Source organism: Hipposideros armiger, unplaced genomic scaffold, assembly GCF_001890085.2.
Source record: "Hipposideros armiger isolate ML-2016 unplaced genomic scaffold, ASM189008v1 scaffold_108, whole genome shotgun sequence".
Lineage (NCBI taxonomy): Eukaryota > Metazoa > Chordata > Mammalia > Chiroptera > Hipposideridae > Hipposideros > Hipposideros armiger.
The window spans coordinates 3,123,906-3,150,419 of NW_017731458.1; the positions used below are offsets into that span (position 1 = coordinate 3,123,906).

Sequence of the window (26,514 nt, forward strand, 5' to 3'; positions counted from 1 at the left end):
AAGGAAATGCTGATGTATGATACATGGATGAAACTTGAAGACATGCTAAGTGAAACAGAGCAGACACAAAGGACAAATACTGTGTGATTCTACTTATCTGAGGTACCTAGAAAAGTCAGATTCATAGACAGTAGTACAGTGGCTACCAAGAGCTGGGGGAGTGGGGATTGGGAGGGAATGCAGAGTTGTTTAATGAGCACAGAATTTCAGTTTGAGATGATGAAAAACTTCTGGAGATGGATGGTTGTGATGGTTGCACAAGGGTGTGAGTGTGCTTAATGTCCCTGAACGGTACACTTAAAATGGTAGATTTTGTTAGGTATACAAGTATTTTACCAACAATTTAAAAATACAAAGCTGTGCTGTCCCAGAAATGGAAAGATGTATCATTAGCTAATGGATTTATTTTCAGTGTCTTTTTTCTAAGTAATAAAAACATTTTAAGGACATAAAATCAATAAATTATAAATGTAAGGATTTATTTCTGGACTCTCACTTATATTCTATTGAAATAAGTTTGTCTTTATGCCAGTTACTGTACTGTCTTGATTACTGTAGCTTTGAGTAAGTTTTGAAATCAGGAAGTGTGAGTCCTCCAACTTTGTTGTTTTTCAAGATTATTTTGGCTCTTCAGAGTCCCTTGCATTTCCATATGAATTTTAGAATCAGCTTGTTAATTTCTGCAAAAAGGACAGCTGAGATTTTGATAGGGATTGCACTGAATGTAAATGAATTAGGGGAATATTGCCATTTTAATCTTAAATCTGATCTATAAACATGGAATGTCTCCATTTATTTAGCTTTTCTTTCATTTCTTTCAATGTTGTGTAGTTTTTGGGGTTTTGTTTAAAGATTTTATTGGGGAATTGGGGAGGGGGAACAGATAAGTTGCTATCCTTTTGTTCTTCAGTCTAGTTGTGGAGGATGTTGCTTCTCTGGCCCATACTGGTATTATCATTGAGCTCTTCCTGGGTGAGGCAGTCACTTGCCGGCCATCGGACGGCCACTCACGGTGGCTCACGGCGGCTCTTGGCAGCTCACACCGGCTGTAGGCCAGCCCCACTGCAGCCTATGCCGTCATCATCAGCAACTCACAGCAGCCCAGCTCCCGGTCGAGCTATTGTTCACCATCTTAGCTGTAGAGGGTGCAGCGTCACTGGCCCTCATGTGGGATCCAAACTGGGCTCTGCTGCTCAGAGGTGGCATCCCAAGCCAACTCTTAATGAACGCACCACTTGGCTGGCCCATTGTTTTGTAGTTTTCAGTGTACAAGGCTTATACTTCCTTTCTTAAATTTATTCCTAAGTAATTATTTTTTATGAAATTGTTCTCTTAATTTCATTTTCAGCTTGTTTATTGCTAATATATAAAAATACAGTTGAGGGCTGGCTGAGTAGCTCAGTTGGTTAAGAGCTCGCTCAGGAGTGCGAGCTCTGAGCAACAGGGTTGCCAGTTTGATTCCTGGCCCGAGCTGAGCTGCCAATAGGTAGCAGGATGGCTCAGCAAACAACAACAAAAAAGAAAAAAAATACAGTTGATTTTTGTATATTGATATATATCCCACAACCTGGCTGAACTCGTTGATTAGTTCTAATAGTTTTTTAATGTATTCCCCTTAGGATTTTATAATAAAATTAACATCCTCTGGAAAACATTATAATCTAAAATTTTTATATAAAACTTTTCTGTTTTGTCCTGAGGGTAAAAATGAAAAGTTTCCAGCTCTGTTAAAAAACAAAACAACAACAACAAAACATTGATGATGGCATTTAATAAGAAAAACTTTTTTTGTTGTTTTTGACGGCAGTTAGGCTTGGCTGAAAACTATTTTGAGGGATATCAAACCTGTTGAAAAGTATAAAGAAATAGTATAATGAAAACCCATAGGTTCACCAATTTTAAACATTTGCCACATTTCCTTTATTAGTCTACATATAAATATGTATATATATACATGTATATTTATGTATACAACTATATATACTTTTTTATTTTTGCTAAAACATTATGAAACTTCACCCCTAATATGTTGCCTAGAAACAAGGGCATTATTCTACATAACTACAATTCCATGATCATACTTAAGAAAATTAACAACTGGTATATTACCTAATTACATGATATATTCAAATTTCTCCAGTTGTCCCAAAAATTTCATTTATAGCTGTTTTTTTGTGTGTGTGGCTTTATTTTTCAATTCAGGATCTAGCCAAGGATCATGTATTGCATTTGGTTATCATATCTCGTTAGCATCCTTTAATATAGGAGACTGTCTGCCTTTTCTTTCATGGCATTTGTCATCTATGAAGGTGCAAGGCCAATTGTTATGTAAAATGTCCTACAGAGATTTGGATTTTTCTGATTGTTTCCTCATCATTAGATTTAGGTTGGTAGATTGTTACAGAGGGGATGTGGTGTACTTCCCATTCCATCAGAGCAGGGGTGTCAACAACAACAAAAAATCCAGCCTAAGAGAAAGTTTTTAAGAGTTATTTGAACCAAACTGATGACAATTGCAGGGAAGCAAAGTCTAAACGGATTGAGAAAATGCTCCGGAAAATGGCCAGTTTGCAACTTATTTTATACATTAGAATCAAAGGAGGAGGGTTATATGAAATCCATTGGTTGTAGATTAAGGGGGTGGGAGAAAGCAAAGCGGGGAAATCTCTGGGATTGGATAAAAAGTAAAATGGAGAGACACATACTTCTTTTACATTGGTGGGTACAGCATAGTTAATAGCATTTTACAGCACATACAGATAGTATTTGGGAACAAGGTAACAATGAGGGACTTTGTAGTTTCCTGCTCTGGTGCAGTGGGTTGTGCCCCCCTGGGGGAATCTGGAAAAAGAGATTACTCTGATATTGGAAGGGTATGTTATCTTAGAGGCAAAAAGATGACAGACAGGCTCCCTTAAGGTAGATTGACCTTTGTTAAGGAAGTTACAGGCCAAGGATGTGACTACTGGCCATGACTCACTTTTAGTTAGGAAATTTTATGTTCAGACCATCTTATGTGGTTATTTTTCAGCCCCTTTTCCATCCACAGGAGGCATAAATGTTTGCACCATTTTTGGTGATATTAAGCTTGGTCATTTGATCAAGGTTGTGATTGCCAGGTCTCTCCATTGTAAAGGTGACTTTCCCCTTTGAAATTAATAAGTTATCTATGGAGAGATATTTTGAGACCACATCATATTCCTCAACAAACTTTCATCCAGTGCCATCTATTGATGATCTTTGCCCCAATTATTTATTACGTTAATGGTTGGAAAATAGTGATTTCCTAATTCTATCATTCCTTCTACACTTGGCTTTTTCTTTTCCACCCCAAACAGGTTCCACCATATAGCGAAGGATTCATCAAAATTTCTCTTGAGTATGTAAACATATCTTTCATGAAGGTTCTGAAACTGCCCCTAAAGGAAGCTGTGGCAAAGACTGCTCATGGACCACTGAAATCTCTTCTTCTTCTTCTTCCCTGGCACAAGGCTAGCCTACATTCCCAGGTCCCTGGTGGTAAGATATGGGACGGGTCTAACTTCTCTCCAAGAGAATGTGATTGGAAGGAATGTGTGCCACTTCCAGGCCTTGGGATGGTGGATGCACTCCTTCCATGCTTTCTTGCCAATTACTAATTAGAACCATGGCCACGTGGCCTTGACCATGAAGGTGACAATGCCTTAGAGCAGGGGGTCAGTAAACTACAACCACTACAGGTCTGATGCCTGTTTTTGTAAATAAAGTTTTATTGGAACACGGCCACGTTCACACATGTACATGCTGCCTATAGCTGCTGTCACATAACAAATGGCAGTGTTAAGTAGTTGGGACAGAGGTTGGCCCAGAAAGCCTAAAATATTTATTGTCTGGCCACTTATAGTAAAAGGTGGCCAACCCTGCTCTAGTATATAGCAGGCACTCCTTGAGTGAGAACTGTTAACTCTTCCGTTAAATGCACCCCTTTACTTCTACCACCAAATGTACTGAGACACATCTATCTTGAAAAACAGCCTGACCCAAATACCTCCAGTTCTTTCCTTTTTTAGCTTCTCAACTTCTGGAAACACATGATTTAGTATACAAATTCCAGTAGCTTGCTTCCAGCCTTTCGCCGGCTAGTCCACCATGCACATGAATGAATCTTCCTAAAACACTATCGTAATCCCGAACTTCCTTGCTCAGGATCTCCCCGTCTCCTTCCTGCCCTGATGTCAAACCTATTGGCTCTTAACTTTCCAGAACCAGTAACCAGACCCCTCCTCCTCGGACCAAACTCAGCTCCACTCCTACCTGACAACTATATCTGGGACGAGTGTGAGATAAGTAACACACCTCAGGCTCAAAACTTAGGCAGTCACCCAGAAACTCAGTCATCAGGATAAATAATATTTTAATGCAATATTTTTAAAAATCAAAATTAACTCAAATAGGTGTATGAACAACAAAATATCTGAATTTTAGACTGGCTTTCACAATGAACCCCCCCCCCCCTTCTCTGTTCCTCCACCCAAGTTCACAGGTTCTTTGGCATGAGAAGGAGGTAATCACTCAAGATAGCTGCCCAGCTGCTCTCCGACTCAGTGACACCCACAAATCTTGAGGGATCACTCTGAATCTCCCCCACACAGATCCTTGCTACACCTCCAGCACTGGGAAAATCTTAGCTTTAGTTAATGAATAAATGTTTTGGCCGGGAGGTGTGAAGCCATCTGCTGATTCTAGAGCCACAGTGGCTTTGGTCTTACCATTTTCCATTAGCAGCAGAATCTCTTACAATCTGCTGTGTCTCCCTGTTGCCCTTGGTTGACTGTTCTTACCCGCAGTGTGCCTTCACAACTGCACTGCGTGGCAATCTCCCCTTGTGGCAGAGGAGTCTGGCTTTCATGTTTAGTCCACTCAAGAATGACCCCAGCTTTGTGTTAGTCAAATACAGATGCCAAAGGCACAGACTTTGCTTTCAAGGACCCTACAGTCTAGCAGGAAAGGTACTCAGATCAGTGTTTCTCAGAGGGAAAGGAATAAACGTGTCAGAGAAGAGGCTCAGAGAAGGTTCAGAGATGGCAGCAATGCCACCAAATTAGGGCCATTGGGGGAGGTGGCCTTCAGCTGAGTCTCTGTATTTTAAGGGATAGGGGAGGTGGGCAGGGGTGCAGTGAGAAGGGTGGGTACATTGTAAGGAGAGAGAAAAGTGAAAATCAAAGAGGAAAGGGAAATAGCTTTGTACAGTTGCTGCCAAAGACGAAGGCTGAGGGTCTAGCTGGGGCCTTCTCATGGGGGTTACAATGCTCGAGTTCCATTCCCAACACCATGGGGTTCATTGTAAGGCTAATGGTGTTTGTCTCATCGCAGTACAAATACTTTTCAAAAAGTGCTAAGTGTTGCCTCTTCTCCCTCATTCTTTCCCTGGCCAATACTTGCTTTGGGCGAGGAATCTGCTGATTAGCCATGTCCTTCACCCCAGGGCCATTCTACACTTATCTGATCTCATGAAATTAAGGGCTGTGGTTCCCCCACAGAAACAATTTCAAACATAAGACAGCAGCAGGACACAGATTTTTTTGGATAGAGGGGCCTTCCAGTGAAAGTGCTTGGCGTTGAAAATCTTTATCTACAGATAACAAACTTGGCCCGGTGAGATGTTTTTCTGAGGAACAGTCCCATGAACAGCTGTACACTTACCACATTCTCTGGGCAAATCCCAGTTTAGGGGCCCACCCCCTCCCTGCAGCAAGCAGTTACAATCATGGGGTACAGCTTTAAAGGTGCAGCCATGTCCCAAAAGCCGTGCTTGGGGGTAGTGGGGAGCACACTGTTGCCAGGCCCCTCCTGGGTACAGCTGAGTAAGGAGTGCTCCAGTCTGCCCCCGAGGGGCCCTGTGGAGGCCAGAACTTGTATTCTGACAATGTTCACCCACCCATGACGTTCATCCCTGGCTCACCGCCCAGAAGGGACCTCCACCTCCCTCTCCTGCTCTGATCGTCCTCCCTAGGAAACACCCTCCTCCTCTCCAGAGCCCAAACCCCTCTACTGTGGAGCTAACAAACCCCTCCACACCCTCAGCCTTCACCTACAGTAACTGACACGTGGCTGCCCCTGCCCCTCAAGGTCTCAGCTTCCCCGCAACTCTCTCCAGCGTAGGGTGTTCATTTTCTCACACTCCACAAGCTCAGGGTCAGGAGGTGGGGCCACCGAGCCTCCCTGCTTCCCAAGGCCACATCCACCCGTTTCCTCTCCACTCTCTGAGGTTGAAGCCATACCTCAGCCCATGCACACGTTCCTCCTGGTTACTCCGCTTATATACCCAAGACTTTGGCAATGGGCTCACAGTCTTCTCTCCACCCAGCTGCCACCACCATCCTAGGTGGCCTTTGCAGTCGATCTATCCCACACCTAACCCTAATCCTTCCATTCTCTCCAGCCCCTTGGGGGACCGGAGCCACATTTCCTGCCCTCTTCCTCCTGTAATGCACTACCTCTCCCCTGTCTCAGAAACTTCCAACAGCATCTGAGCAAGTGAAAGTGCTCTAGTCTCTCTCATCTGAAAAGTAAATAAGCCCTCTCTTGAGCACATCTCCCTCCAGCTACTGCCCCATCTCTCCGTCCCCTTCACAACCAGGTATCTACACTCCCTGCCTCCATCTCCCACCTTCCTTACTCCTGGCCCTGCTGTCTTCTGGCTCCTGCCTTCGCCACGTCACAACTGCTCTAACAGGGCCACAACTGTACCACTCAGTGTTGCTCTGACATAGCTGACCCTCTTTCTGTCCCTGTGTTTCTGTTATCCTGTTATCCACCTATATCTCAGCCCCCTCCTTGGAGGAACCCTGAACTTCACCTCCTATCAAACACTAATGCCTCACAAATCTACATCTCGAGACATCAGACTTCTAGACTTCACTCGGATGCTGCAGAGACTGTTTAATGTCAACATGGCCAGAACCAAATTGCCTTCTCTTCAATTCCCCCTTTTTGTCCCTCTTTTCCGCAAATGGCAGCCCCATCCAGAGCAAACCTGGGCCCAGCATACAGAGATCAGTGTTCGCTGAATGAATAAAGGAATCCCTGATCCTCCCTTATTCTCAACAGCCAGTCACCAAGACCTATCAATTTTGCTCTCTGCTTTTCTTTTTTTTTTTTTTAATTGAGGCTGGCTGCCTCCTACGCATCCTTGGGAAGGCTTCCGGGACTCTTCAACTCCGGCGGGACAGAGATCTTACCCCGTGTTCCCACGGCCCGTGACTGCCGCGCCACAGCGCGGATCACAACGCACTGTCCGGCCGGCTCTAGTCTGTGACACCCTCCCCGACTGTATCTCCATAAGCGCCCACCTCCCAGCACCCAGTAGGCGCTTGGTAAGCTGCAGAGGGAGTGAATGGAGCGCTGATCGAAAGGCGCCACAGTGGACAGCAGCCGCTAAGCCCAGTGCCCCACGCGGCGGGCGGTGACAGACCCATTCGGGGCCGCCCCCCGTTCGTACGGCACGCCCTTGTCCCACGCGGCACTCCTGGTGGCCAATAGAAACGATCTGCGGGGCACTTCTCGCTATACACGCTATACACATTCAAGTCCGTGGAGGTTCCGGGAGGAGGTCCCGCCTCTCCCAGTCAGCCAATGGGAGAGGCCTGCGTAGCCCTAAGGGAGGCTGGGGCGGGCGCCTGGGGTCGGGGTCCCGGGGCTACGCGTTGCTGGGTCCTTATTCCTACGTCGACCGTCTCAGCGAGCGAAACTTGGGCTCCTACCCGGGCCAGCTAACGGATGATGAGGACTCTGAGCGCCAGGCGCGGCCTGGAGTGGCTGCTGGGCCTCTACTTCCTCTCCCACGTCCCCATCACCCTGCTCGTGGACATGCAGGCGGTGCTGCCGCGCGAACTCTACCCGGTCGAGGTGAGGGCGCCCGTCGGTCCCCACGGAGTGTGGGGCCCCTCCCCGCGCTACGGTTGTGCCCTGGCGTCCCCATGACTTGCCCTCCTCCGCCCTCGGTTCCCCCCTCGCCCACCCAAAGCCGCATGCAGTTCTTCCTTCCTTAGGTCTTGCGGGTGCTCCGGCCCCTCCTTACTCTTCAACTCGACATCTTCCCGGGCATTTTCTTTGTCTGTCCCAGACCCTTCCCCCAAGCTACTGGGAGCAAACACTGTTCCTTGTAAAAGCAGCTCTTCCCCGGTATGTTTAAGGCTCTTACACTCCATTTCTGTGGTCAGCTGTCAGTATTTAAGTAGCCTGGATGAAATCAGTGTCTAAATCACGTGTTGGTTTTAACTTTGTGTTTCTTCGAAGAACTTTAAAATACCGTTTAATCCCAAAGAAATAATTCAAGTAGAATTAGACCCGTCTAAAGGGCATTCGCAGATCGTCATTACTTCAAGATCAGGATCCAGCAACTTCAAAAGCTTAGAAGTAAACTAACGACACCTTTTCAAATGCGCCCTTTCCAGTAAGAATGATCACCAGAGTAGAAATAGAGGTGAAAAGCCTCATTTTCCTGCTTGTTGGAGAGCATTCTTCACCCCGAACTTGACTTGAATGCATTTTATTTCTTCAGGAATTTTATTTTCTCGGTCTTTTCATGCCTGGACCCTGTGTAACTTTCTTCCATGGAATTCCCATCTTCAGTTCTATGTTATCTCCAATCTGTCTGCACTTGCCTACAGTTCTACAGACTGATTTGTCAACCTATAGATTTAATCTTCCCCGTTTCTTCTTAAATGCTTTTTCTGTGCAGAACAAAGTTTCTTAACCGGAGGTCCATGAACCCCTGATAGTGTAGGCAAAATGGTGTTTGCCTTGTGTTTTCTGGGAGGAGAGCCTGTAGTTTCCATCAACTTTACCAGGGATCTAACCCTCCCCAAAAGGTTAGGAGCCACTGCTCTACGTACACCCACTCCATGTTTGTGTCTAAATCCTAGCATAACTGGGAAGATCTCTGACCTACCTTTCCTTGGGAAATGTGTAGATAAGGTGTGGCTTAGCACATTGGATTGCAGTTTGGGGACTGGGTCATTCCAAAAACTGCTTGAGTGTCTTTGGTAAGTCAGGGCTCTAGCCTCAGTTGTCAGGTAAGAGAAAGTTGGGTTAAATTACAAACTTAAGTATACACAGAGTGTATTAGTTTCCTGTTGCTGCTGTAACAAATTACCAAAAACATAGTGGCTTAAAACAACACAGATTTATTCCCTTATAGTTCTGGAGGTCAGAAGTTCAAAATGAATCTTGCTGGGCCGGTTCCTTCTGAAGGTCTAGAACAGGGGTTGGCAAACTGCGGCTCGCGAGCCACATGTGGCTTTTTGGGTACGTTCTGTCTCAAAAGTTTGCCGACCCCTGGAAGAGCCAATCCTGCCCCTCACAACAATTTAAAAATTATTCAAGAGCCATAAATATATTTGTACAAATAAGGAAAATTTAAAGTAATATTATAAATGAAACTATGATAGTTTTATTTTCAATTTTACTTCACAGCCTGTGGTTCATGAGCCGCAGTTTGCTGACCGCTGGTGGCTTTTCCGTCTCAAAAGTTTGCCGACCCCTGGTCTAGTAGAGACTCATCTGTTCTTTGCCTCTTCCAGTTGCTAGTGGCTACCAGTGTTCCTTGGCTTGTGACCACATCACTTCAATCTCTGCTTCTGTCATCACTTTACTTTGTTGCCTTTTCTTCTATAGTTCAATCTCCCTTTGCCCTACTTTTATAAGGACACTTGTGTTTACCTTTAGGGCCCACCAGGATAATCTCCCTGTCTCAAGATCCTTAATTTAATCACAACTGCAGAGTCTTTTTTGCCAAGTAAGGTTATTACATTCACAGGTTCCAGGGATTAGGATGTGGATATCTTTGGAGGCCACTATTCAGCCTACCACACAGCCCCAGGTAGTACATACTCTTTCTAAACAGGTCGTCCAAACTCTGCATTAGCTATTAGTTACCTTGAAGAAAGTCTGTGTGGCCAAAAAACTCAGGCAGGCCGCCTGTTTACAATCTGTGATATTGAGTCCCTTTAATACTAAGCAAATATGTTACTCCAGGTTATTCCAGACTTAACAGCTGCTGTTTTCTTTATCTTTTCTGAATGTGCCATTCCCACAAGTCCTTGCTCACCACTAATACAGTTAAAATGTGTCCAGCATCATAAATATCCCATTTAAATTTATAGATTTGATTTGGTCAAGTTTTCTCAGCTTTATTTAATGTTGATTTATTATAAAATGTCAAGGGCCAGTACAGGCAGGATCTGGCCAGAAACTGTGTGTGTGTGTGTGTGTGTGTGTGTGTGTGTGTGTGTGTGTATCTGTGTATATGTATATCTATTTTGAAGGTGTCAGCAACATGGGCATCTTGGCTGGCAAGGCCTGGGTCGCTAGTCACTCTTGTGGCTCTGAGGTGGGGAAATGATGGTTGATTGCTTCTCCATAAGGAAAATAATAAAAACCTTGAGTTATTCTCATATTCTCTTTGATAATTTGCCAAAATTTAACATCTGTTGTTTTTTTCCTCCTTAAATAGAAGGGATTTTCCCCTAGAACTAAAAAGTGTATGGAGCACACAGTGTTTGGGCTAAAATTTGCAAATATCTTTCTTGGTTTGAATCAGATCAACACTTGGAAAAACTCTTACTATGAAACAGGAAGAATTTAGTTTGGATTAAAATATGAAGAAGGTGGGAAGCATTTTGGAGTATCATTTGCAGTTGGGTATCATTGCTTCTGTTAAAATAAGGAAAAATGGGTGAGCATCTAGGTCTGAAATCAATCTGTGCTCTCATTCTAAGTTCAAGAAGTGCAAAATGTTCATCTGGTTTATTGGGCTGTTGGGAAAGTCATGACGTAGTTTTTCTGTTTTTCATTGCAAAAATGCGTCATGCCTTTTTCGACAACCCAATAGAATTCCATGTGCGCAGGCCAGGTAAATGTTTTTAATGGATAAGAATGGTAAATTGAATCAAATGTGACTCAGGTATAGATGGAAACAGTTTTGTTTTGTTTTGTTTTAAATAAATTTTATTGGGGAACAGCCATGGTCATTGGTTACACATTGCTTTCATGCTCCAATGGCATAGTTGACTCTTTTAGGGAGAGCACAGCTCACAGTGGCCCACGTGGGGACCGAACCGGCAACCTTGGCATTATCAGCACCACGCTCTAACCAGCTGAGCTAACCGGTCACCCCCTAGATGGAAACAGTTTTATTACCTTTCTTGGGGTCTTATTAACTAATAAGAATAATTCTTACTAATGACCAGTTGCATGCCAGAGATCTTTAATAGAATTAAACTTGAACTTCTCCAAATACGTATTACATTCAATTAAGTAATTTTTATGTGCTAGCCATTGTTCTAAAGGCTGTATTAACTCATTTTATCTTCCCAACAGTGAAATAGGTACTGTAACTGGGAAATGAGCTTAGTGAGTGCTTTTTGCCCAGAGCCAGGCACTCTGCCCCCAGGTCCCACGCTCTTCATTCTGCTGAGGGCCTGTGCCTGGCCTTCCATCAGCCCTCATCCTGGCATCAGGTGGCTTTTATGTGAGTGTGGACAAGTGTTTGGGCTCTAATTGATTACTACGGGAGCTGGATGGTTATTTTAAATTTTGCTAATCTCATCCTGCAGCCCTTAGAAATTATAGTGCTGTACAAATCTGCCTGGATTTATGAAATAGGTGGATCTGAGAGATTATATACAAATTGAATAGGAAATTATATTCAAATGAACCAGGATGCCTTTTAAATTCTGCGGTAACTCTTTTTACCACAGAAAAGCAGGTTGTTCCCTACAGTATTTTTTTTTTTTTTTTTTTTTTAGGAAATCTAGAAAACAAAAAGGGATCTTACAAAAAAATTTAGTCCAAGTTGCTTGTTTTAGGAAATAGAGCCCAGGAGAGGTACAGCGACTTAACCTTTATGAATACTTTCTCCCATATTATCATCCTGAAAAGTGCTTACTTAGAAGGAAGCTAAGGGTATTGCCATGAATTTAAATTTCAAGTCAAGTACAAATTAGAGATCACTTGGTCAATAAACTGGTTATCTAGCCAGAGCCTTTCCAAAATTAACATGATAACAGAGTGTTTCTGTATATTTGCTTAAAGCTCACTTGTACCAATGAGGCCTCTATTTAACAATAATGAGCCTTTATCTTCTGATTAAAAATTAACAGGGAAAATATCTTTGGATTTTCCACTGTAAGCTAAATTTTACCTTGGAAGTTGCCTTTATCATAATATAGACATATATGAGTATTGGGCTTTGAAGGCAGGTGTGTCAACATAATGCCATCTCCGGGGGGTTAAATGCAGTGGACCTTCAGTAGTCCACGTGGCATGGACAGCCCTAGGCTTTTTTTTTTTTTTGGTCTCTTAAAACAGCACAAAATGGGCAGCCTCAAACCCTCCTACTCCCCTCCTCCACGGGTAGCCATGTCAGCATGAATCTGTGTCTTGATTTGACAGCTCCATTACGAGGGTGGGGCCCAAGTTAGAACTGAGATTGCTAACACAAGCTTTGATTTAGCCAAGAAGCTATATAGTTTGTGGTTTGGGGCAGAGGTTGCTCTTCTACAAATATCCTACTGGTCTCCTAAAAGAAAAAACTTGAGACCTAGGGGAGTTAAGAGTGATGAACTTGAGATTGGGGATTATTTAAATTGTCTAAAATTGCATCTTCACAGAGGTTCAATTTATCTCTCACCACCCTCAAAAAAAAAGACAAACTCAATTCATTTCTGTATTTGAGGAAATCTGGCCCTCCAAGCTTGGTGTGCAATTACTATTGTGAAAGGACAAATGTCAGGATGGTTTTCACATGTCATTTCTTTCTAAAGCATGATATTGTTGGCAGATATATCATGTTTGTGTGTTCATTCAGCAAACTAAGGGCCTACTGAGTACCAAATATTGTTGCTTTTGACAATGGGCAACACACTCAGCTACATGTTAATCATGGAGTCACACACACATACTGGGTGGCACAAAGGGGCCAGGAGAGCTGACCAAAGCTTCTGAGACAAGGCAACATTTAGAACTAGTGCATTTTTATTAAACGATCATCTAGGCTGCATCACAAAAGCCATCTGTGTGTGCCATCTGCTGCCAAGGGAGTGGTGTAACGACACTCTTCCAGTGGGTTGGAGCTGCTGAGCGTATCCTGCCAGGTGGCTATATTCATCGTGATCTTTAACTTTTTCCAGGTGAGAAACCTGGTGACGTGGTATGCTAAGGAGTTCAAAGACCCTCTGCTACAGAACCCCCCACCATGGTTTAAGTCCTTCCTGTTTTGCGAGCTTGTGTTTCAGCTGCCTTTCTTTCCCATTGCAACATATGCCTTCTTCAAAGGTTGGTAAATGGTGGGGAAATCCCATTTTTTGCTCTGAAATCAGGTCCCAGAAATCTTTTGGGAAAGTATCTCCAAGGGAGAGGGGTGGTCCCTGTAGTTTGTGAGGGTTTTATAGGATAAGGTGGGAAAGGCCAGGATAGCTCCTGTAAAGGGACATTAAGGTGGCTCAGGCTGATGTTTGTGGTCAGCTGGGCTGCATGACTGCCTCAGCCAACTGGAAATCTCTCATACACGTGAAACCTGAGGCTACTTAAGGATTCAACTTGATACTTTTTATTGTGTCTTTGTTTTTTTTTCTCCTCACATAATTTTTTATTGTTGGCTTTCATTTTTCTGCTTTAGGTAGTATCATACTAGCTTATAAGCAATAGCATAAAGCTAATTCCTAAAGGGCTTAACTTCTTGTTTAAAAATGATTCTTATACTGTCTCCATATGACTAATGCTTTCTATAAAGGAAGTGGTCATACCAATGTATTTGGTGACTAAGCTTCCACAGCTTATTTCCCATTGGAGCCCCCAAATTAATCTCTTGGCAGAATCTGTTGGTCTTCTCACCTATATATACTATAGTTACTTAAACAGATGCTGCTGGCAGCCCCTAACCCCTGCCTTTAGACCAAACAGGTTTAACTGGTAATGGCCATTTTACTGCCCTAGTTTTTCTGAATTAAATTCCAACGCCTACCCTTGGTTCTTTAGCAGTCAGTGTGCCAGGGCCTTGGCTGTCACAGAAGTTTGTGCAGTTGGGCGGTATATATACATAGCACATCTGATTTTCCATTTAGTGCCACTTGGAAAAGGAGGTAGAATGATTCAGCGGGAGGGAGCAGGCAGAGACAGCGTGGGGAATGTCATGGGCATCCCTGGAGTCATGAACAGAACTAACGCTTCTCTCTTTCTCTTCCCGACTTCAGGAAGCTGCAAGTGGATCCGCATCCCCGCAATCGTCTACTCGGTTCACACCATGACAACTCTAATTCCGATTCTCTCCACATTTCTGTATGAGGATTTCTCCAAAGCCAATGGTGTCAAAGCACAAGGACCTAAGACTTTCCATGAACGACTAACCCTCATAGCTATCTATGCCCCCTACTTTCTCATCCCTCTTATGCTTCTGCTTTTCATGTTGCGGAGCCCCTACTACAAGTATGAGGAGAAAAGAAAGAAAAAATGAGAGAGAGAACCATTGTCCCAGGGGAGAGATACCCAGAAGGCAGTTTCTTATTGGACCCAGTACAAGGAAAACTGCTCAGAAACCATGTCTTCAGTAGCATTTGAAACACACAGCAGCAACACACAAGAGCAAGACACTGGCAGGAGCCACCTCAGACTGTCACCTTCCAAGGTCACTGGCACAAACAGACCCATCACCTGAGGATGGGCTGAGGGATATGGGCTAGATTATAGGGAAGTGGTGCAAATACCTCCCAGTGTGCCACATTGCAGTTCCATTGCAGGATCACTGAAAGCAAGACTAGAAACTGGACAGACTTCCAACAAACATGGCCTGCCTGGCATGTTCAGGAATCATAGGACCCACAATATACATGTGACTAAACCCTCGACTCATGATTCTCTATAGCTTATCACTAATGAGCAAAATGAATAGTGCGATGTTTTAGGCCATTTTAAAGTTTGAAATTATGCCTTTTTAATATTCATTAAAAACGATCATGGTTTCTTGCCCTCACCCTGGGAAAGGAGCAGGGTAACATTCTGCAAGAGGTTGAAACAGTTTTCCTTAATGTTCAGCCCCAGCATGAATATCAATCAGAAACAGGAAACTGGAAGGTGTTTTATTTCTGTCTTAAACAGCTCGTCCCAGTAGCAGAGATTTTTTAGTCTCCTTGTTTATCCTCTTTCCAAACCTTAGTCTTCTATATTTTTACAGACCACTTGACAGAAGTTGCTTTAGTCAGAAATCTGATGTCTCAAACCTGATCTGGACATGTGCTTCCCACTGGATAACTTCATCCTTCCTAATAGTTTAATCATTCCTTCCTGTCTTAGTCAAAGTGAGGGGACAGCTGAGTATGACATATCCAGTGCGTGCATCATATAGGGTCTCTTCACATTAGTACTTGGTGTTCTATTAGCTTTCTCTAAATTTATACACAAGGCCAACTCAAAAATAAAATTTGTGAACACACATGGAAAACAGTAAAAACTGGTCCCAATTAGGTCCCCCTTTTTGCCTGTTCTGCTCAGAAGCTGTACTGCTCTCTCAGGAGTATCCTCTGACTCATGTGTCTGGGCCAAATAAAGGTAGCTGCTGACCACTGCCTGGTTTGTTTTGTGGACTAGAGGCTAGAGAGTCCAAGGTTCTTTTACAAGGGGTTAAGCGTACACTTTAAGGGCACCAGGAAGAGATAAGCCATTTGAAAACAATAATTTATTGCTTTTTCTTCCAAAGCTTGGTAAATTTACAAAAAATAATAATAATAAAGGATCAAAGTTTACAGACTGCTCAGGTTAGACTAATTTGCAAGAGGGGAGAACCTCGGCTACTGAGGTCACTGGGTGTTTACCAGATGTGCACTGACATTTGAAACAAACCCCCAGATTTGTTTTATTGCCTTCAGAGATGCTGCATTTCTTATACACCATCTCACATGACATACTTGGGTCATTGATCAAAGTCACTGGAATGGTACAGAAGTTTTTTTTTCTTTTTTGCCCTCCTACAAAATGAAATTTTCAGTTCATTTCTGAAAAATAAATTGGTCAATAAATTCATTTTGTTCTGCTTCTACTTTACACAAAGCTTCATATTCAACCCGATACCTGAAAAACAAAATTGTTAGAAGCCCTAAAAATGGATGAAATAAACCATGGACTTAATTCTAGAGAGGAATAGAGGTGATTTAAGTGATTCCAAGAAATGGTCTGAGTTCAGAATGAAGAAGTTAGGGCAAGAAAGAGAAAAAAAGTAGGTGCAAAGCCCTACCCAGGGCCACCCATAAGAAATCTCTGGCCTTGAGAGGGTCTGTTCCTTTCAGAGAGCCGGCCAGCCACCTGGACACTCGCTACCTGATCTTTCATGCTCTCTACTAGAGGTGGTGTGACATGAACAAATTTTCTATTTCCTTCCCATTAAGTGTAATTTTACTTTATTTTTTAAATCTTCATATCAAGATGACAAGTGAGACACTTCCTGGGAGAACTATGATGAAGGACAAGAGGTGACCATTAAGGAAAAAGAGAATTGCAGTTGAATCAAGAACTTGCTTTATGTAAGTTCTTACCTTTCGAGCTGCATTTTCTTTTCTGCTATTAGTGCTTGGAGTTGCTGCTGTTGGGCTTCCCTCTGCTTTGCTATAGATTTGAGCAAGTTCCGAGCACCAATGGCCTAGAAAAACAGTATTGCCAAAGAAGGTCATGGCTCCTTTCAAATCATCTTCAGCATTAAGTCCACAACTGGGTAAGGGCCACTTGGGTAAAAGGTCAAGTCCCAGAGCTTTGGGAGTAAGAAGGAAGATGAACCTTATGATCCCAAAGTGCCTGATGAGAACGACTACAGCTGGGAGGCAGATCTAGGTGGACCCCCGAGTCTGGCATATAGGTGTTCAGTGGCCCATCTGGTGTGCCATTTAGCCTTGTATTCTTTGCCAAGTCATCTATACTCTGCCCTTCTTCATCATTTATAAAATGAGGGTAAAACCATCTAAGTGACAATTACAGGAAATAATGACTAAAAGTGTACTGGCATATGAGTTTCATAGGTTATTTGGATCAGAAATTGTTGGATTTTTTTAAAATTGTATAATTGGCATACATATAACATGTTTCAGGTGTACAACATAATGAATCAATACTTGTATAGGAAATGTTATTTAAAATCTTGTTTTAATTAAATAAAAGAATCTGCCCCTCCCCCCAAAAAAACAAGTCAAGAGGGCAGAAGTATGAGAGGCTAGTGAACAAGGGTCCCAGGCCAAGATCTGAACAAAACACATGTTGGTCTTACCTTCATCTTCTCATTTTCTGCTTCTTTTGCAAGTTGGTCAACAAGCTCAATTAAACCACCAACTATTTTCTGAAATTGGCCAATTTCTTTTGGGGAAAGAAAAAGAAAATGTTTTTATTTTCTCAGTGTCATTACTCTCCCTAAACGTTCCCTTGCAGCGAGAGGGCAGGACTAACGGCCCCTTCTAATTGGTGTCAAAACAATTTGGTGCATGCTGGCCTAAAGTCTGCTGCCCTTGGTCTGAACCTAGAGATGGGTAGCCAGGTGCCCAGAGCTGGCTGGGCACACCAGGACCTTGAGTCCCCACTGAGCCAGTCAGATGCTGTTACCTCAAGCTAGGACGGCTCCCGGTAGGCCCATTCTGTGGATGGACCACATCCTGCTTTCCGAGGAGTGACAGGAAACATACAGGGCCATGGTAATGAGAGGACTGCCTCGGGACGACTAGCCACAGAGAAGACACTAGATTTCAGTTAATGGTGGGGTGGCGGATTTCTACCTGTGACCAGAGCTCATAAAGAGCTCAAAACATGCTTACTCTCCCATTCCCTTTTTTTTTTCAATATCCTTGGGTGTGGTGGAACCCCATTCTACTCAGGAGTAAACTACAGCCCTAGAGGTGGGACAATGTTCACACAGCAATCAGGAAGCTGGTGATAGAACCTATGATACCTTTCACCAGGCAAGCTCTCTCCACAGCCTTGAGTCCCCAGAAGGCTCAGCTCCCTGCTCTAGCTAGATCTGCTCTATACTCACTGCCAGGCTGGCTGCTGGGCTAGGAGGTGCCCTGGATATCTCTAGTTGAAAAATGACTTCATGGAGTCTGTTGAGTTGCTTCTAGAGGCTCCGGTTAATCAACTTTCACTCCCAATAATGGCAAGCCTACCACTGAGAACGCTATTTCTCCCAAGAAATCAAATCATCAGTACATAATCCTATTTCCCACTCCCAAACCATACTTCTGCTCCCATGAAGTTTTAAGTTTCTGAAAGTAAAAAAAAAAAAAATCAAAGATGGCATATCTCGCAAAACACCGGAGTCTCTGCATTCGAGTGTCTATTTTGATTGGTGCTCCTTGTGGGACTACATAAGAGCATATGAAGAGGACAGGCAGAGAAGGTGGGTGGCACATGGGAATTCATAAAGACCAGCCAGCACCTCCATTCTGGCAGGGCCCAGAGAGGCAGTCAGGAGGTGGAGGTGGGGCACTGTTGGAATAGTTCAAAGCTGAGTGGCAACATGTCTCCCCAAATGACACTCACTGTCCACAAAGTCCTTGCACTCTTCCTTGAGCTCTGTAGTCTGCTGGGTAACCTCTGGGTCCAATACCCGCAGCTTGTTCAGCTCATCAAAGTGCAGCCCTGCTTCACCCAGGATGTCCTTGGCCATAGCTGTAAAGAAACAACCCCAATCCCTGATCACTTCCCAGCCACCCAAGGAATGCCTGCTTCCAGCCCAGCCCAGCCCCACTCCTGCCTCCAGACACCAACACCAAAACCCCAGATGTACCAAAGGCTCCCCCTTTCCACTGCCTCCACCTCTCTAAGCCTCACCTGTTTCCCTTCTGGTTTCCCTAGAGAAGAGAAGATCTGCTCTGAAGGAGTGACAGTGGCAGCCAGGAGGAGGTGTGTCATAGGAGCAAGGGTCAGGAAAGAATAAAGTCCAGTTGCTTGTCACAGGCATCGTTCATTCAACACATATTTCTTGAGTGCCTACGACATGCCAACACTGCTAGATGCTGGGGGTACAAAGATGGGCGCAACATGGTGCTCGCCCTGGAGGAGCACACAGTTTAGCTGGAGGAAGACAGACATGTGAACTGAAAAATTACACCGTGTTAAATGCTTTTACAGAAATATTACTAAAGTATTGGAGAAGAACAGAGCAGTTAACTTGGGGTGAGGGAGCTGACATTTGCAGTAACTTGTCTGCCATAAGCATATTTGTTTATCCCCAGTCACACTCCCAAAAGGACATGAAAAAGCTTTTCAAATACAGTACTGGAACAATACAAAGAAGCAAGTAAAAGAAAATCTGAGTGAATAAAAATTAGGGTTAAAAAAAATAAGAAGCCAGGAGTAAGAATATTACCCAAAATGTATGCCATAGGATATACTGTACACTTGCCTGAACTAGGACCCAAAGTTGGGTCAGTCTCTTTCTAGCAGAAAACACAAAAAGTAACGAAGTATCAGCGACAACATATCAAGTAAGGAAGTCAGGGAAAGTCATTCCAAGCAGAGAAAACAGCATGAACAGAGCCTGAAGTCACTGAAAGAGCCTATCCTGCCTAGAAGTTGAAAGGACAGAGGACAGAGCTGGAAAGGTCACACGGAGTCAGATTAGAAAGACCTTGGATGCCAAGCTAGAGAATTTGGGGGTTTTCTGTAGACAAGAGAACCAGCAGAGATATTTTCTCCCTTCTCAGGCCACCTTGCATCCCTGATCCAAAGGATGCCTCATTCTGGCTTAAAAATAACAACCCCAAAAATTGAGACCACATGCCCTGTAGCAGCGGTTCTCAACCTTCCTAATGCCGCGACCCCTTAATACAGTTCCTCATGCTGTGGTGACCCCCAACCATAAAATTATCTTCGTTGCTACTCTATAACTGTAATTTTGCTACTGTTATGAATCGTAATGTAAATATCTTTTTGTTTTCCGATGGTCTTAGGCGACCCCTGTGAAAGGGTTGTTAGACCTCCAAAGGGGTCGCGACCCACAGGTTGAGAACTGCTGGATTAGAGGGAACAGGAGGGTGGGGCTACGCCTACTTTGTTCATCATTGTAACCCTAGCATCTAGCATGGGGCCTGCACGTGAATGGCACTCAACAATTGTTTGTGGAATGAATGGCTGAAAACAGGAGGCTATTACAGTAACCAAGGCTTAGAGCCGAAGAAAGGTGTTCCAATTTGAGATGTTCTGTAAGTCGAGTTGTTAGGACTTAGTAAAGGATTGACTGAATATAGGGGTTTGGGGCTGAGTGAAAGAGTCAGACAAGAGTCCCATTTCTGGCTTGAGACAACTGCATACCTAGAGGGAATAGATGAATGAGATAAGACCAGAAACGGTTCACAGCCGACTATCAGATTCGCTCCCAACTCCCACCACACACACACGTGTGTGAGCATCTGAGGTACACCGGGCACAGACGCCAGACCGAGCTCCCCGGAGATGAGGATGAGGGCGGTTACACTCTCTCCGCCCGACTCTCCCAGATCCACGCTAGGCACTACCAGCAGGCTCCATCCACGGGGTGTGGGGAAAGGCACTGGGAAGAAAGTCAGAAAGATCTGGGTGATGGAGCCGGCTGTCTGCACTATGTAAACTTCTTGAACTCATCTGGATCGCAGTTTCCTCATAAGACTGTTGCCAGCATAAACGCGCAAAGCTCCAGGCCCAAGCTGGGTGTAAAACCCCTCCCAAAGAGTCGGGCGGAATGCCCACGTTTCTTTCTGCCTGGGACAGCCTTTCCTTAGGGCACGGGCCTGTCAGGTTCATCTCGCCCCGGTTCCGCCCGCGTCCCCCTACCCACCGAGTCACGGCTTACCTCCCGAGCTTCTCTTCCTAGTCCACGGCAGCGGTACCTAGCTCGCCCGCTTCAGCCGCTGCCACGGCTGCAGAACCTGTTTACACATTGCATCACTACCTGACACCGGAAGCACTTACACCCACTAACCCGCAGAGCCTGCTGGGAAACAGAGGCCCGAGAAGAAAGACGGCTGCCTACAAGATCCAGAGGCCTTTGCACCGGAAAAGCTTCCGGAAGTAGCTGTGCACTTACACGGAATTCTCTCAAGAGCTCTTCCCTCTCCCCTGATTGGGTGCCGGGCATCCCTGGCTTTATAATCTCAGGGTCGTAGGCCGGCCCAGCTGGGCGGTAATTCGAGGCGGAGTCCGTGGTCGGAGGGTGTGAGTGTACAGCCCGGGATTGCTGGCAGGCAGGGCCCGCAGCCTAGGGGCGGCACGATTTCGGCTTGCACCAAGCTGAGAGGAGAGGCGCCCCCAGGGACGGTGAGAACCGGGTTTGCCGATACCCTGGGGAAAGGGATGGATGGGCCCCGGGCTGGAGCAAAGAGAACCCCACCTGGACCTGGGGAAAAGGCGAGAGACGGCGTAAGGGAGAGGGAGAGCTCAAATTCCCAACCTAGGTTTTGTCAGAACCGGTCTCGGTTTCTCGCTAGTAAGGAGGAGTACGGGCTGGGGAAGACTACACTGACCACAGAGAGGTCGGGTTTCCCTAAATTTCTCCAGACCCTTTGGATGAAGCCTAAGATTTTTACACCTAGGATTTCATCTAGACCCATTCTCCGTAACCAAGATCGGCTCTCTCCCCACTCCCCGTTTCCCCCATGTGTGACGGATTTCTGCGTCTTCCTTTAGGACCCCACCTCCTTCCATAGCCGTGATTGTTTGCCTTTTATTTTACTTGGGTTCCCCTTAGCTTCGCTGAGTGAGACACGGATACGCCCCTAGCTTCAGGCATCCCCAAATATCCACACACAAAGTCCGGAAGGAAGAGCAGTGAGGCTACCAGTGGAAACTTCATTCTCACTGGAATTACTTTCTGGGGCGTCACCTGCCAAAGAATTCCTGGAACCCATTGGTCTGGGCAGAATCTGAGCTGACGTCATCCAAGGGCTCCTAGAAATTGCTTTGTAGGAAAGGAATAGATTAGCTCTGGATTTGTCTTCCTCTGTTGGCAAGCAACTTGCTTTTGAGTTCCTTTGCTTTGGCAGAATTTGTATGTGAGCTTTCTTTGATCCTGGGGAAATTGGGGCGGATACAAAATAAGTAGGAACTTGTTAAAACCTGTTAAGGGCTGGATGTATTCCTATGGGGTGGGCTGAGGAAGGTAAGGTGATCTCATACTAGTGTTACTGATTGATTGGGCAATCTTCTGGTAAGGGTTCATTCCATCCTTGAGGCAAATGAGTCTCCTGGACAAGCTGTCAAAGGAATTCAGTATTTCACACAGCACCTGCTCTGGCCCTTCCTTGGACATTCTTCCCAGGGCCCTACTACCTAAGTCTTTTCAGGGACAATTCCAGTATAACAAACCGACATATGTTAAATACTTTAAAATGTGTATGGCATTGTGCTAAGCACTTTGGAGAATGGAGCAGTAAACTTGGGAAAACCAGTGCACTGCTTTTGGGTTGCACTTATAAGAGATGTTGGCAACTGTAAACTTTTGCATGTTGTGATGATTAAATGAAGTAATTCCACTTTTTTCTGCCTCAATTATCGCCGTAGCCTTCACCATCTCTTGCCTAAACTACTGCTTCCTCTGGTCTTCTCTGGTCTTCCCACTTGCTCTCTTGAACCCTTACAATCCATTCTTTACACAGCAGCCAGAGTGATCTTTTCAAAATATAAATAACTCAGATCGTGTCACTCCCCTATTTAAAACTCTCCAGTCGATTCCCATTGCAATTGGTATAAAATCCAAACTCTTTAATAAGATCTTGGCCTCTGCCTTCCCATTACAGCAGGCCAACTTCCCCCTTCTTTCTGTGCACCAGACAGCTTGGCCTTATTTTTGTTCCTAAGATGTGTGTCTAACTGAGGAATTTGGCACGTACCCTTCCATCTGTCTGGAATACTCCTTCAGACCTCAGCTGGAATGTCACCTTCACAAAGAGGCTTTCCCTGGCCCTCTAGCTAGATTAGTGCCTCTCCCTAGTCACTTTCTTATCACTGTTTATTATCTTCATTGCATTTCTCACTTTTGGAATTACCTGCTCATTCATTTGTTGTCTACATCCGCCCACTAGAATGTAAGCTCCATGAGGCCATGCCTTGTTTGTTCTCTTCTGTATCCCCAGTGCCTGGCACATAGCATGGGCATAGTAAATGCTAACTCTTGTTATGTTTATTGTTGTTAACATTATGATGCTTCTTTGAACTCCTTGAAGGCAAGGACAATATCTTCTCATCTCTCTATCCCTACTGCTTAACATAGTAGGCACTCACTATTTTATTGCAGAATGAAGTAATGAGCCACTAAATATTAAATGCCTAGAACAGTTACCTGGAACATAGTAAACATACAATGAATGTTTGCTATTATTTTTTTCTTCCGTGAATGAATTTGAGTGATTCTTTAGAAAACGAAAACATGTAATATAGAATCTAAATCACAAGAGGTAACCTGGCTTTGCCTCCCTTTGGTTTTCTTGCTCCTCCCTCCCGTGAACTTCTAAGGCACTTAATTGTTTTTAGATTTATCACCTAGTCTTTTCTAGCCCTTTTTCCCCAGTCTTATTGGGAAGGAAGAGAGGAAGAGAGAGGGCTGGGCCGGCCCCCTCTCAGGAAAGGAAGCAAAAATAGCCATCCTGTAGTTGTTCTATCCTGAAAAATGGTGACAATTTCAGGAACTTGGGACAGGGCTGGTGCCAAGAAAGGGGAACGTCAGGAAACCCCGGCTGAAGTCAGAGTCACCTCTGCCAAAAACACCGACCGACCGGTTCGCTCCAGCCTGGTTCATTCCATTCTCTCCTGAAGCTGCTTTACTTGCCTTCCTGGAGCCAGACTCTGGATAGTACTGGTGCAGGCTGCTCCTGAGCCCGGAATCTTTAGGAAGGAAGTACATCCTGTCCCTTGGACTCCTGGGAAACTCCTAGGTTGGCTAGACTCCCAGTAGGTTTGGCTGGAAGTCTTAGATCCTGGGGACCTTGACAAGAAAATAACTGGAATCTGACTAGTGGATCCCCAGGGTGAGCACTTCTACTCTGCCCGGTCTGTTCCTCTGACTGGCTCCAAGGGCTTGCTTGTCCTCCTTGCCACCCAGAGCTAAGCTGAATCTCACGGAGGTTGGTGAGATGACCAGCTCCAGGCTCTGGAAGACTGGTCCCAGACCTGGTTCCTGGTACCATAAGGAAAAGCAGAAGCATCTTTTTTACCATTGCCTAGGGCCTTAGCCTCTGCCAGGGAATCGGGCTTATCAAGAAGAGAATGAGTGGGGCTGGCTGGGTGGTGCTTTGGTTAAGAGTTGGCTTGGGACGCCAGCTCTGAGCAGCAGGGCCCTGGTTTGGATCCCACATGAGGGCCAGTGATACTGCGCCCTCTACAGCTAAGATGGTGAACAACAGCTCCACCTGGAGCTGGGCTGCTGTGAGTCGCTGCCGATGGCGTAGGCTGCAGCCCCTGCTGGAATGGGCTGCCATAAGCTACCGTGAGTGCTGGCAGCCGGCATGAGCTGCCATGAGCCACTGTGAGTGGCCATCCAATGGCCAGGGAGTGACTGCCTCACCTGGGACGAGCACAATGATAATACCAATATGGGCCAGTGAAGCAGCGTTCTACACAAATAGACTGAAGAACAAAAGGACAGCAACTTGTCTGTTCCCCTTCCCCGATTCCCCAACGCTGTTCCCCTCCCGCAATTCCCCAGTAAAATCTTTAAAAAAAAAAAAAAAAAGAATGAGTGGATGGTCAGTGTCTTTCCTCCCATCCCCTTCTGGCTCCTCTGCTGACTCCTGTCTTCTTTCCTCTCTCCTGCTCACAGCACTGAGACTATGAGGCTCTGACCTCCCCTGGCCACTCACTCGTGACCCTTCCACCACGGCGGAGCCTTCCAAGCCAACCTCCTGCCGTGTGGTGATCTACCTGCAGCGGGAGATGTCGGGGGATACCTGCCTGTGCCCAGCCTCAGGGGCTAAGCCCAAGCTGAGCGGCTTCAGGGGAGGAAACCTGGGCAACAAATACGTCCAGCTCAATGTGGGTGGTTCCCTGTACTACACCACCGTGCGGGCGCTAACCAGGCATGACACCATGCTCAAGGCCATGTTCAGCGGGCGCATGGAGGTGCTGACTGACAAAGAAGGTGAGGTATTGGCGCTTGGGGAGGTAGGAGTTCAGGGAAGTGACTTCAGGGCAGGCCTTAAGCCTGGCGGGTCTAGAGTCTTAAGTTCACGTCTCCAGTTCACCTCGTACAGGATTCCTTTCCCTGGAGTCCTTAGAAATTGTACATATAGAGTGTTGTGTGTTTACGCATTTTCCAGGGAGACAATCCATACTTTTGTTTTTTATTCACATAGGACTAGGTTCTCCTAGGAAGCTTCGCCGTAGTGACAGGGGGCAGAAGGCAGGCAGGGCCTGATGTTTTCTGTGCTGTCGGGCAGCAGGCCTGGTGCTCCTGAGCTTAGACCTCTGTAGCCTCCACAGAGCCCGGAGGGCCTGTCTCTATCAGGATACGTGTCAGTTCTTGGTTTCGGGGAGGAGGAGTGAAGAGCAGCCATGGACCTAAGAGCTAGAGGTTCTGTTCCCATTTATTACCCTGTGCTGTGGGCCCTATGCGCTGTGCTCTTTGCCACCTGTCACCAGGCTCGTCAGGTGCTGCCTGCTTCTGAGGTACCTGGAGGCAAACAGTAACCCTCTGGGACCCATCTGAATCCCTAGGCTGGATCCTCATAGATCGATGTGGAAAGCACTTTGGCACCATTTTGAATTACCTCCGCGACGACACCATCATTCTCCCTCAGAGCCGGCAAGAAATCAAGGAACTGATGGCTGAAGCGAAATATTACCTCATTCAGGGGCTGGTGAACATGTGCCAGACAGCCCTGCAGGTACAGAGGCAGAGTTGGGGCCAGTTGATGAGGTTTGGGGATATAAGGGTTCAGTCTCTCGAAGGCCATGTGGCAGGTATGTTTAATGAGTCCAAACCTAGGTAGAGACACCAGGTGTTGCCCAGGCTGAACAAGTGGGCAGCCAGTCAGTTTGTAAGGTGACGGACTCAGGCAGTATGCCTAGGCCTTGCTTCTAGTTTATAGCCTAGATATCTAGATTTTAGGTTTTCTGCAAACAGGAGTCTGCTTGCCACCTGGCAGTTCCTGTTACCGGGGCCTCCTGATCACTGTCTAATGCCTCCTCGACAAGCAGGGGGTGGCCATGGCAGAGGGGTTCTGACAGCTCCAGGGGAAAGCCTGGCAAACAGAAGATCTTAAAAAAGATTCTCGACTGTGTGTGTCACCCAGGACAAGAAGGATTCCTACCAGCCTGTGTGCAACATCCCTGTCATCACATCCCTGAAGGAGGAGGAGAGGCTTATCGAAGCCTCCACCAAGGTACTGGGACCTCTGAGGGGCCTGTGAGGGCTACCAGCAGGGGATGCCAGGCCCTGGGTCGGCCCTCATACTCCCCTCCCTCACAGCCCGTGGTGAAGCTGCTGTACAATAGAAGCAACAACAAGTATTCCTACACCAGGTAGGGTGGGCCTTG

General features: G+C 45.5%; 3 protein-coding genes across 14 annotated transcripts in view; 2 read left to right on the forward strand and 1 right to left on the reverse strand.

The window, feature by feature from the left end:
- Positions 1 to 1,763: 1,763 nt before the first annotated feature.
- IFT20 (intraflagellar transport 20) lies at positions 1,764 to 20,952 on the reverse strand. Of its 11 annotated transcripts, none has more exons than XM_019647032.1 (7): positions 20,840 to 20,952; positions 20,323 to 20,560; positions 18,841 to 18,881; positions 18,550 to 18,678; positions 17,288 to 17,373; positions 16,566 to 16,669; positions 1,764 to 1,845 (listed from the first exon to the last, which is right to left on the reverse strand). In XM_019647032.1, the coding sequence occupies exons 2-7, from the start codon at positions 20,418 to 20,420 to the stop codon at positions 1,770 to 1,772; spliced, it is 534 nt and encodes a 177-aa protein (XP_019502577.1). In that variant the 5' UTR covers positions 20,421 to 20,560; positions 20,840 to 20,952; the 3' UTR covers positions 1,764 to 1,769. The 11 variants fall into 11 exon arrangements, with proteins under 11 accessions (XP_019502577.1, XP_019502576.1, XP_019502582.1 ...); XM_019647031.1 differs by lacking the exon at positions 1,764 to 1,845 and adding an exon at positions 15,695 to 16,104 and having other exon boundaries at positions 20,840 to 20,947; XM_019647037.1 differs by lacking the exons at positions 1,764 to 1,845; positions 20,323 to 20,560 and adding an exon at positions 15,695 to 16,104 and having other exon boundaries at positions 18,841 to 18,999; positions 20,840 to 20,951.
- On the forward strand, positions 7,661 to 15,599 carry TMEM97 (transmembrane protein 97). The gene is made up of 3 exons (XM_019647042.1): positions 7,661 to 7,887; positions 13,173 to 13,317; positions 14,235 to 15,599. Exons 1-3 carry the CDS (start codon positions 7,759 to 7,761, stop codon positions 14,492 to 14,494), a joined length of 534 nt encoding a protein of 177 aa, XP_019502587.1. The 5' UTR covers positions 7,661 to 7,758; the 3' UTR covers positions 14,495 to 15,599.
- Positions 20,953 to 21,084: 132 nt separating the features above from the next.
- The window catches only part of TNFAIP1 (TNF alpha induced protein 1), a 10,599-nt gene continuing 5,169 nt past the window's right edge, over positions 21,085 to 26,514 (forward strand). The window contains exons 1-5 of one of the 2 annotated variants that reach the window (XM_019647028.1): positions 21,085 to 21,303; positions 24,800 to 25,117; positions 25,693 to 25,862; positions 26,271 to 26,360; positions 26,447 to 26,499. In XM_019647028.1, coding sequence (XP_019502573.1) covers positions 24,913 to 25,117; positions 25,693 to 25,862; positions 26,271 to 26,360; positions 26,447 to 26,499 — 518 coding nt within the window. In that variant the 5' untranslated portion in view covers positions 21,085 to 21,303; positions 24,800 to 24,912. The remainder of the gene's footprint in view (positions 21,304 to 24,799; positions 25,118 to 25,692; positions 25,863 to 26,270; positions 26,361 to 26,446; positions 26,500 to 26,514) is intronic. The other variant, XM_019647029.1, reaches the window with a different exon arrangement.